This window comes from Scyliorhinus torazame, chromosome 1, assembly GCF_047496885.1.
Source record: "Scyliorhinus torazame isolate Kashiwa2021f chromosome 1, sScyTor2.1, whole genome shotgun sequence".
In the NCBI taxonomy this organism is placed as follows: domain Eukaryota; kingdom Metazoa; phylum Chordata; class Chondrichthyes; order Carcharhiniformes; family Scyliorhinidae; genus Scyliorhinus; species Scyliorhinus torazame.
This window is the reverse complement of record NC_092707.1, coordinates 204,209,681-204,221,853: the sequence shown is the minus strand read 5'-3', so window position 1 is coordinate 204,221,853 and position 12,173 is coordinate 204,209,681. Positions and strand designations below refer to the sequence as shown.

General features: G+C 46.3%; 1 protein-coding gene across 1 annotated transcript in view; it reads right to left on the bottom strand.

Moving 5' to 3' along the window:
* Positions 1-12,173, bottom strand: part of LOC140418602 (protein tyrosine phosphatase type IVA 2) — a 133,506-nt gene that overhangs the window by 5,788 nt on the left and 115,545 nt on the right. Inside the window, exons 4-5 of the mRNA XM_072502133.1 lie at positions 10,040-10,170; positions 5,472-5,546 (exon numbers count right to left, since the gene is read on the bottom strand). Coding sequence (XP_072358234.1) covers positions 5,472-5,546; positions 10,040-10,170 — 206 coding nt within the window. The remainder of the gene's footprint in view (positions 1-5,471; positions 5,547-10,039; positions 10,171-12,173) is intronic.

The following is a 12,173-nucleotide window of genomic DNA, read 5'->3' as shown; positions in this document are numbered from 1 at the left end:
CTTGGATCCTCCCCGCCAACGTTAAGTACAGTGTATCCCACCTCAAGATCCTCCCTGGCCTCCTCCACCAGCTTCGTTGAGTTCCACTGATGGAGCCCTGTCCATTCCCTCGCTACCTGAATCGCCAAGTACCTAAACCTATCCCTCGCTACTGTAAATGGCATCCCCCCTAAATTAACCCGCTGTGCCAGCTCATTCACCGGGAATACCTCTATTTTCCCGACATTCAACTTGTATCCCGAGAACCCTCCAAACCTCCCCAACAGGCCCATAATCCTTCCCATACTCTCCAACGGATCCGAAACATACAGCAACAGGTCATCGGCATAGAGCGACACCCGATTCTCCCTCTGTCCCCTCATTATCCCCTGCCACTCTGCCGACCCCGAGAGCCATCGCCAATGGCTCTATGGCCAGGGCAAACAGCAGCGGCAACAGCGGGCACCCCTGCCTCGTACCCCCGTGTAAGTCAAAGCTTCGTGAGCTCACATCATTAGGCCTCACCCTCGTTCTTGGCGCCACATACAGCAACCGCACCAATGCCACCACATACAGCAACCGCACCAATGCCACAAATCTCGGTCCAAACCTTCCCAAAAGTTTGAACAAGTACCGCCACTCCAACCGGTCAAATGCTTTCGCCGCGTCCATGAACACCACCACCTCCGGTACCAGAGCTCTCGACGGATTCATCACCACATTCAACAGCCGTCTTATATTACTCGCAAACCGCCTGCCCATTACGAAGCCTGTTTGATCTTCTGTAACCACCCCCGGGACACAATCCTCCATCCTCCCCGTCAACAACTTAGCCAATACTTTCACATCCGTGTTCAATAGTGATATGGGTCTATACGACCCACATTCCACCGGATCCTCTCCTTTTTTTGGGATTAGTGTGATTACCGCCTGCTTCATCGTCTCCGGCAACTCCCCCTTCTCCAGTGCTGCATTAAACACCCCCAACAGATGTGGTGCCAGGTCCACTGCAAATTCCTTATAAAATTCTGCCGGGTACCCATCCGGCCCAGGGGCCTTCCCCGACTTTATTCCCCTGATACTATCCAGCACCTCCCTCAGCCCCAGGAGCTGCTCCAACACCTGCCTCTTTGCTTCCTCCACCTGGGGAAATTCCAGCTCGTCCAGAAACCGTCCCATGTCCCCCTCCTCTCCTCCTGGGTCTGCCTCATAAAGTCCCTGGTAATACTCTCCAAATGCCTCATTTACCTTCCCTGGCTCTGACACCACATCCCCAGCCCGGATCTTCAATATTTCCCTGGACGCAGCCTGCCTCCGCAGCTGGTGCGCCAGCATGCGGCTCGCCTTCCCCCATATTCGTATTGCACCCCTCTTGCCCTACACAGTTGCCCTACCGCCCTCCCCGTTGTCAGCCTATCAAATTGCCCCTGCAACTTTTTCCTCCTCACCAATCCCTCCACGCTGGGCACCCTCGAATATTCCCTGTCCACCTCCTCTATCTCGCTCACTATACGGTCATGTTCCACCCTCCTTTCCTTATTCGCACGAACCATAAATGAGATAATTTCTCCCCGGACCACTGCCTTCAGTGCTTCCCAAAAAATGCCCGCTGACATCTCCCCATTCTGATTGAACTCCACATAATCCCTAATCACCAACCGCACCTTATCACAAAAACCTCCATCCGCCAACAACCCCGAGTCAAATCTCCACCCTGGCCTCTGCTCTCGTTCTGTACTGAACCGAATATCCAGCCATTGGGGTCCAAGATAACTATCCCCGCATACTCTGCCCCCTCCACTCCAGCCAAAATCTCCCGACTCACTACAAAGTAATCAATCCTTGAATAGACCTTATAGACGTGTGTAAAGAAGGAATACTCCCTTCCCCCTGGGTTCTGAAAGCACCATGGATCCACCATACCCATCCTCTCCATAAACCACCCCAGCTCCTTTGCCATTCGTACTCTACCCATCGACCTGGGGCTCGATCTATCCACCCTCGGCTCCAGGACACAGTTACAATCTCCTCCCATGATCAACTGGTGTGTGGCCAAATCCGGGATTGCTGCCAGCAACTCCCTCATAAAACCCACCTCATCCCAATTTGGGGCATACACATTTACCAACACTACCGGTGCCCCTTCCAATACCCCACTCACAATCACATATCTCCCACCTGGATCCCTCACCTCCTTCGCACTCGCGAATCCCATTTTTTTGCTCATTTAAATCGCCACACCCCTCGATTTCGAATCAAACCCCACGTGAAAAACCTGCCCAACCCACCCCTTCCTTAACCTAACCTGGTCCTTCACACGGAGGTGTCTCTCCTGCAAAAAGACCACCCCCGCTTTCAAGCTGCTGAGGTGCGCGAACACCCGCGACCTTTTAACCGGTCCATTCAGTCCCCGGACGTTCCACATTACCAACCTTACCGGAGGCTTGCGCGTCCAATCCCCTCTACTGTCCACCATCTTTCCCACTTAACTCCTGCCCCTTTAATTCCAGTGTGTACCTAGCCCATCCCAGATGGCCCCTTTCTTTGCCCTTGACCATGTCATCTCTTACCTCCTGCCGCGTCGCAGAAACCCCCCCTGATTTGCACTCCAGCCTTTTGGCCAGGACCTTTGCGAGTATTTTTGCATTCACGTTCAGCAGTGAAATGGGTCTGTATGATTCGCATTCAGTCAGGTCTTTATCTTTTTTGGGTGTCAGTGCAATTGTGGCTTGTGCTAGCATGGGGGGCAGGGTGCCCCTTGCCAGTGAGTCCACGAACATGTCCCTTAAGTGTGGGGCCAGGGCTGGTGCAAATTGTTTGTACAAGTCCGCCGGGAACACGTCGGGTCCCGGGCCTTCCCCGCCTGAATGGAGCTGATGCTCTCCATGATTTCTCCCATGTCTATTGGTGCTTCCAGCTCCCCCCGTCTGTCTTCCCTCACAACTGGTAGTTCCAGTCCGTCTAGGAACAGTTTCATTCCCGCGTCCCCATTGGGGGGCTCGGAGGCGTACAGTCCCTGGTAGAAGGTCTCAAATTCCCGATTGACCTCCTTTGGTTCTGTTACCAGTCTGCCTCTGATTTCCTTTACCTGCGCTATTTCCCTTGTGGCTGCCTGTTTTCTCAGCTGGTGAGCCAATAGGCGGCCAGCCTTGTCTCCATGTTCGTAGAAGGTCCCCCTTGTCTGGCGGAGTTGGTACACTGCTTTCCTAGTGGATAGCAGGTTAAAGTCCATTTGCAGCTTTTTTCTCTCCGCCAGCAGCTCCACGGTCGGGGACTCGGAGTATTTTCTGTCGACTTCCAGGATGGAGTCCACCAGTTGTTGCCTGGCCATCCTCTCTTCCCTATCTCTGCTTGCATTGTAGGCTACGATCTCTCCTCTAATCACGGCCTTCAGTGCCTCCCAGAACGTGGAGGGTGAGACCTCCCCGTTTTGGTTGTTACTAACGTAGTCACCTATGGCATGCGATGTTTTTTGACAGAAGGCCTTGTCGGCCAGGAGGTCCGTGTCCAGCCTCCATGTGGGGCGCTGAGCCCGGCCTGTCTCCAACCCTCACATCCATACAGTGTGGAACGTGGTCAGAGATAACAATCGCGGAGTACTCCGTTCCCGTGATCCCTGGAAGCACCGATTTCCCCACTGCAAAGAAGTCGATACGGGTGTATACCTTGTGTACTTGTGAGAAGTATGAAAATTCCTTCTCTCCCGTGTGCAGGAATCTCCATGGGTCCACCGCCCCATAAATGCTCCTAGTTCCCCCGCCACGTCAGTCTTTTTCCCTGATCTGGGGTTTGATCGGTCGGTGGGTCCTGTACACAGTTAAAGTCGCCCCCCATGATCAGTCGGTGTGTGTCAAGGTCGGGAATTTCTGCCATGGTCTTCTTTATGAATTCTGTGTCGTCCCAGTTGGGAGCATATACATTTGCCAGTACAACCGGTGCCCCTTCCAGGACACCACTGACCATGACGTACCGTCCCCCTGGGTCCGTAACTGTCTTGGTTCTCTGCGGGCAATGTTAATATTTCAATATAATTAGGTTGGTTTTGAGGATGGTGGAAGACTAATACATATTTAAGCAAAATAATTGAATATCCTTTATAGACAGTAACATGATAAAACTGGATTCCAATGGCATACTGAGCAGCTAAATTCACATGTCCTAATCAATGAGAGGCAGCCATTGCACTGTAACTACATTTATGTCACTTCTTTGCAAGTTTTAACACCCGTGAAAGTGCAAGGTGGTTACTGCCAGGGACTTCAGATTGTTTGTGATATTTCCAGATCAGGTTAATCGTGATGTAAATCTCTCTCTTAACGTGCACTCCCAGGGTTAGATTGAGAGTACTGCCCCTCAACACTGACCCAGTTTGAAGTTAGCACTCTGCTTACATACAAAGTAAAATTCACTTTAATCTCTGCTCTTCTTCTAGTATGTCCCTGAAGAACAAAACTTCAGAATGGCATACAAAACAGTTTTAAAAATTCATTCACAGGATGCAGGTGTCACGGGCAGGACCAGGATGAATTTCCCATCCTTAACTGCTCTTGAACTGAATGGCTTGCTCAGCCATTTCAGAAGGAAATTAAAAGTCAACCACTCTGCTGTGGGTCTGGAGTCACGTAGGCAAGACTGGGTAATTATGGCAAATTTATTCCTTACCCCCCCACCCACCCCCCATTACTGCAAGATGCCTCTTTAAGTGCTGAAAAAGGGACAATTCTATTCTAGCGCACGCCTGTTAAGCATCAAAAAAATAGTTTCTAAATTAATATTATATTCTTGCAGCCAGGAAAGACTTTTTGTCCAATCAGTCTGGGATGGATTGAATTCAGGCATCGAAACGAAGGGCTCTAAATAAGTGCACTGCCCAGTTGGTAGCAACGTGCTTCTGTATCAGCAGGTTATGGATACAAACTGTCTACTCGGATTAATAAACCAGACTAACATTACTCAATTGCTGTCCATCATTTGAAATGCTAAGCCAAGTGATGTTGAAGATTCCATTGGTTATCCTAAGAACAGAGATACTCAGTTATCAGCAAAAAGGAGGTCACAGGGTCACCTACTTGAATTCTTCTGAGCTGTTGCTGAGCTAGAGTAACTGCTGCATTTTCCCAGTTGCTGCATTTCAACTTGTTAGGACATTCTGAATTCACCGTGTACCCGAACAGGTGCCGGTGTAGGGCCACTAGGGGGGTTTTCACAGTAGCTTCATTGCAGTGCTAATGTAAGCCTACTTGTGACACTAATAAAGATTATTATTAAAAGTAATTTTATTGTATGATCACCTTTGGGATGCTTTTAAATACAATAGCATGAAGGATGAGCAGTTAATTCAGCCTTAAGATTGGGTCAAAACTCAGAACTTTGTGGCATCCACAATAGGCAGCCCACTGAGGCAACTGGGAAAACTGTTCAGCGTGCACCAGCACTACCCACAGACAAAATATAAAAACCATCTGTACAAATAATGGAGATACTTTACTTACTGCCGTATGAACTGAACAGCATCTTCATACTTCATTCCAGATTCAATCAATGCTAGTGCAACAAGCACTGGAGCTCTGCAGTTCAAGAAAATTGATAAATTGAATAATGAGCGCTGATTTAGGAAGGCTACAACTTTTTGTGCACCATTATTTGTTGTACTTTTAAACAGAATCTGAAAGGAGAGAAATAAATAGGCGCAAAAAAAGTGATTCAGCCCACTAAAGCATAGATCTTCCATTACAGTAACCAATCGCAGATGGTCTTACTTCAAAGCAATATTCTGAGTTGCTTAGTATACATATTAAATGCTATAAAAGATTGTCATATTGCTCATATTTTTAAAAATTAATTTACAGGATGTGGTTAGGCCAGCATTTATTGCCCATCCCTATTTGCCCTTCAAAAGGTGGCAGTGAGCTGCCTTCTTGAACCGTTGCAGTCCCTGGAAGTATAGATACACCTGTTAGGGAGGGAATTCCAGGATTTTCACCAAACAACAGTGAAGGAATGACGATATATTTCCAAGTCAGGATGGTGAGTGACTTGGAGTTGAACTTCCAGGTGATCATATTCCCAGGTATCTGCCGCTCTTATCCTTTCTAGATGGTAGTCTTGTGGGTTTGGAAGGTGCTGCCGAAGGAACCTTGGTGAGTTCCTGCAGTCATCTTGTAGATGGTACATATGGTTGCCACTAACTGCAAGTGGTGGAGGGATAGAATGCTTGTGGAAGAGATAGCAATCAAGTGAGCTACTTTGTCCTGAATGGTGTTGAGCTTCTTGAATGTTGTGTGCCCATCGACACAAGTGGGGAGTCTTCCATTACACTCCTGACTTGTCTCTCGTAGTTGGTGGACAGGCTTTAGAGATTCAGAATGTGAGTTACTCACCGCAAGATTCCTAGCCTTTGCCCTGCTCCAGTAGCCACAATATTTATATGACTAGTCTAGTTCAGTTTCTGGTCAATGGTAATCCCGGAATGTTGATAATGGGGATTCAGCATTGGTAATTAATGCCATTGAATGTCATGGGGCGATGGTTGGAGATAGTGGAAGAGTCCTTCCTGTTTCCCCCCCCCCTTTGTTCTCATGTATTTTACTTTGTTTTATAATCTTTGGTCTGTCAGGTGGATGTACCTTTAAGAAATGGGTGTTTATCAAATAGCTGCAGTGATGTCAGTGTGGGTGGAGCTGGGCTGTCTGTCTGTTTTTACTTTCGTTTTGAGCTGAAAAGCTGCATGGTGGCTCTGTTGTTGGTTTAGTTTTCAGAGTTGCAGAGCTGTATTCAAAGCAAGCAGATGCGTAAAATGATCTTTCTCTCTACAAGTAATACCTGTTTCTGCAGAGAATTTAAACCTGCTGTCTTGTAAAAAAGGGTTCAATTTATGGATGCTGCTAGGAAAGGTATTAAGGGTTACCTATAGAGTATTGCATCTGTAGCATTAGGTGTGTTGGTGGTTGACAAGATGTTTACTGTGTGTTTATAAAATGTTAACTGGGAACATAAACATTGTTTTGCTTAAAAAATACTTAAAGGTCTCTGTGCATAACACCTGGAGAGTGGATCCTTGTCCACTTGTGCTCCCCATAACCAAAATCTATTAAAAGTCGTGGGTCAGGTGAACTCCATGATATACTTTGGAGTTTTCTAAACCCTGGCCCACAACAGGTCTGTGGACCCATATTGGAATGCACCTTTCAGCAGAAGAATGCTTGCCAGGACAGTGTATTTTGAAGAGGAGAAACCAGACTTATCGGAACCGAGTGAATCTTAGGAATTGGTTTTGGAGGAAGTTGGTTCGAATGGCTAACTGGCAACCGGTGGTTTCGCCAGGGACAGTGTTCTGCCTGACAACAGTCAGCGACTGGTTCCTGCCAGGTGACTTTTTCCAGAGAGAACCTTCCAGAAGCCTCTAGGCCCGAAGAAGAGGAGCCGTGTTTCTCACTCTCTTTGCTGTCGGTTGCCTGCTGACTCTGAGTCTGAAGTGAAGGCCATTACATGCTGAAGGAAAAGTGTCCAAATGAAGGCTTAGCCATGAAAAACAAACTAACTGGAAGAGATCCATCTGAATAAAAGATCCTTATCCTTTCATTTTAATTCCACTATTCTTTCCCTTCTATGCTGTCTGTGTATGTGTATATATAAAATCAGATAGTAAGTTTTAAAAAAAAACATTTACTTCTAATTATTGTTCACAATAAAAAGTTACTGTAGCCAATTTAACTCAACCAAAGCCATATTATATTTAATATAAAATCTAAGGGCAGAACGGTAGCACAGTGGGTAGCACTGCTGATCCACAGCTCCAGGGTCCCAGGTTCGATTCCAGACTTGGGTTACTGTCTGTGCGGTGTCTGCACATTCTCCCCGCATCTGCGTGGATTTCCTCAGGGTGCTCCGGCTTCCTCCCACAAGTCCCGAAAGACGTGCTGTTAGGTCATTTGGACATTCTGAACTCTCCCTCGGTGTACCCGAACAGGCGCTTGTATGTGGCGACTAGGGGCTTTTCACATTAACTTCATTGCAGTGTTAATGTAAGCCTACTTGTGCCAATAAAGATTATTATAATTTCACCTGTGTTGCGATTCCAGGTCAAGTGTGGCTGGAAATCACTGTGCACTAGCCCAGGGAGATGTAACAATGGTCATTGCCTGGCACCTGTGTGGCGCAAATGTTACTTGCCACTTGTCAGCCCAAACCTGGATATTGTCCAGGTCTTGCTGGACTGCTTCATTGTCTGAGTCGTCGAGAATGGTGCTGAACGTTGTGCAATCAGTGAACATGCCCACTTCTGACCTTATAATGGAAGGAACGTCATTGATGAAGCAGCTGAAGATAGTTGGGCCTCAAGGCACTATCCTGAGAAACACCTGCAGTGATGCCCTGGAGCTGACATGATTGACTTCCTATCACCACAACCATCTTCCTTTGCGTGAGGTATAATTCCAACCGCCAAGGATTTTCTCCTGATCCCCATTGGCTTCAGTTTGCTGGGGCTCCTTAATGTCGTACTCAGTCAAATGATGCCTTGATGTCAAGTGTTGTCACTCTCACCTCAAGCATTCAGCTCTTTTATCTATGTTTGAACCAAGGCTGTAATGAATGACCCTGGCGGACCATCACCCAGAATTTAAGCTGTCACTTCTAACCCTCTACCTTTTCCCCTGCCCAAAGTTTGCACTCTCCCTCCTCCTTGCTATCCACTGCGCTGACACATTGCCCCCTACCTCTTCGCTGTGCTGACACACTGCCCCCTACCTCTCTGCTGTGCTGACCCACTGCCCCTACCTCTCCGCTGCGCTGACACAATGCGCCCTACCTCTCCGCTGTGCTGACACACTGCCCCTACCTCTCCGCTGTGCTGACACACTGCCCCCTATCTCCATGCTGTGCTGACACACTGCCCCCTACCTCTGCTGTGCTGACACACTGCCCCCTACCTCTGCTGTGCTGACACACTGCCCCCTACCTCTCCGCTGTGCTGACACACTGCCTCCTACCTCTCCACTATGCTGACACACTGCCCCCTACCTCTCTGCTGTGCTGACACACTGCCTCCTACCTCTCCGCTGTGCTGACACACTGCCCCCACCTCTCCGCTGCGCTGACACACTGCCCCCACCTCTCCGCTGTGCTGACACACTGCCCCCTGCCACTCCGCTGCACTTTTATTACCATTATATTTCCTCTTCTCCTTCATTTAATTTGAAATGAAAATGTTTAAAACGGAACGACCATAAAAAAAATTACATTTCTCCAGTTAAAGAGCTAGATCCCATATCTTTCTGATTCAACAATTGGATTTGCACATTAGGCTTTCGTGCATTTGTTATTTTGTTTCCAATAAAAGCAGAGGAATTTGTGTATCTCATATCACAAAGCAAAATGGTCCTCAGGGCCTTCTTGAGCGGTCAGCTTTTTGGAAGCAACTGTTGAACTTTGCCAGTTCACTAGGTTGGCATGTATGCTCACCAGGATAAAAGGTTTACATTAAACAGGACAGGAACAGATGATTCCCTAACTATTTAAGTTTCATGAAAAGTGAAAGGTGCCAAAAGCCAAATAAACGCATGTAATGTTAAACAGATGTGCAAAATACGTAGGAGATCACAGGATTAAATGGTAACTAAAGCAGAAAGAAATTAATGAGGAGGACATACAAGCTGGGTGTAAAAAACTTTGTTGACTTGTCCTTTTGATGGAAAAAATGAGAATATAGCTGGCCTCCAGACAGTAGTCTGTAATCAAATAACCGATAATAAAAGAGAAAGAATTTGTTGTTAACTTCTTTTGCACATGTTTTAAAAGTCAAAGGAAACAGCTGCATTTTTTTTCTGATAACGGAACCAAAATAATTCCAGGCAACTTTTACTTTGGGGCAAAAAAATTATTCATGGGGCAAAAATATTATTCATTGGGCCACCAACTGGACAATGCTATCATCTTCTTGGAGTTGACATGCGTTACAAGCTGACCTTCACACCTATCCATGAAATGTCTTTGGACATTTTGTTATATTAATGGCACTACACAAATTTAGGTTATAGTTGTAATCGAGTCTCTTCCTTACCGTCCCAGTCCTGCCACACAGTGCACAGCAATACAACATCCTGGCTCATTATGGAATCTCTCTCTCAACAGATTCAACCAATCATCCACGATTTGAGTGGGAGGTGGGGCTCCATCATCAAAAGGCCAGTCCTGAAACAGAACACAATTGAGAGATATATACAGCAGAACTAATATGGTACAGTATTATAGCATGCCCAAACTTTTTGCTGGTCTACATTCAAGATGACAAGGAACAGAATGCAGTATGCTTGGAGTAAACACTATGTAACACTAAACCATTATGAAGGCAAAATATTCTCAACAATCGTCAACGAGTAGTCATATCAACCAGAGACAGTTGGAAGCATCTTCTACTGAATGGCCTATAGTACTGAATGGCAAAGGAGACACCAGCACACTTCTCGGTCAATCACTCCTTATTGCCGTACTATCTATTTTAAAAACTGTCAGCTGGAATTAATCTGTAAAGAAAGTATTTTTCTTCAGAAGGTCCCCTAATCTGCCATCAGGAAGATGAGAACTCTTCATTCAGGAACGCAATCCATAATCCACTATTTATGCATTGACTGAAGAGGAACCTGATAAGTACAATACACTTAAGTTTACACACAGGTCAAAGAGGGGCCTCACTCGTGTATGACATCAGTTTGTGCAAAAACTATTTTGAAAGTCCTGAGGACTGTTGATATTCCCAACAAGCTGCTATTTGCTCCTTTTCCTCCTGCCACCCTCCCCACAAAAGTGTAATGGCCCTAATTATTTGTGAATCAGCACATCATCAGCGTAAATATAGCATGCCACTAACCTCAATTGCAGAACTTTTCAAACAATTTGCATAACCAGTGTCACATGGGGGGTGGGGGGGGGGGGGGGGGGGAACGAGAGGGAGAGAGAAGGGAAAAAGAGAATCTCTGCTTCACCAAGTCAGCCACATGAGCCCATTTTAGATCAACCCTTACCCTGCCAAATAACAGGAACTCAGCAAAGTCACACAGCAAGAATCCTCACCCTGCTGAATAAACAGGAAGTGAACACAATTCAAAAACAATGAAGCTTCAGCTTTAAAATAAAAACACAGCAGCAATTTTAGACAACAGACAGTCACTGTTCAACAGCACGAGAAACAGACCTGTCAAAGCCACTCAATCGAGCAGACAACCATTCCCTCTGGTTTAAAGATCTGGTACTTAAAAATGTACATGGCTGCATATTTTCCAAGGTTTTAGTAAAACCAAATGCTGGGTTGTGTTTTTTTCCCTTTTCTTTTTTTCCAAGTTTTTAAAAAATTTCTCTCCTTTCCTGCTTAAACGCCTCATTTCAGCTTTTCACCACAATGTGCTGCTTATCACTTTACACCCTTACCATCTACTGTGTCTTCATGTACCACTTGATGCTCCAGCCTAAATTCTGTTCCAAGCTGTTTTTCATATCTATTATTAAACTCTTCCCTAATGGAGATGGTGGATACCAACTTTGTCCTATTGGAGGCACAGCTTGGTCATGGTTTGTTGCAAGAGTTATGGTTAATCATTATGATTTTCAGTGGATCAAACCCAAATCTACTAATGGACTCAACTTAGCATCCAGACATAGATGACTAATACTTTGGGATATTGTGTTAGGGTCAGAAAGAATCAGTGTTGCTCAAAACCTTCACAAATCCCTATCCAGGAAAATGAGTGAACAACACAATACATTGTTATTTGGCAGGGTAAGGGTTGATCTAAAATGGGCTCATGTGGCTGACTTGGTGAAGCAGAGAGATTATTTTTTTCTCTTCTCTCTCCCTCTCGTCGTCGCCGCCACCCCCCCCCCCCCCCCCGCCCCCGGCCAGCCCCCCATGTGACCTTCGAGGCCACAGGCTTATCTCCATATGAAATTTGAAAAAGGGCCAACTGTTTAGCATCACTACTTGCTCCAGGTTTAACCATACACTATTCCACAAAGTATTAATGCTGACCATCATTAGCTGTCCATACCTGACATGATCATTCATTCATTCATTGAATCCCAATCACAGCCACATTATCACAAGGTATGGCAAGCAAAACCCAGAGAGAAGGGAAAATACTAAGTAGCTACCCTCATAGCTCCAGCAAAGATATGGCACAGATAAAATGGGGTGCATGACA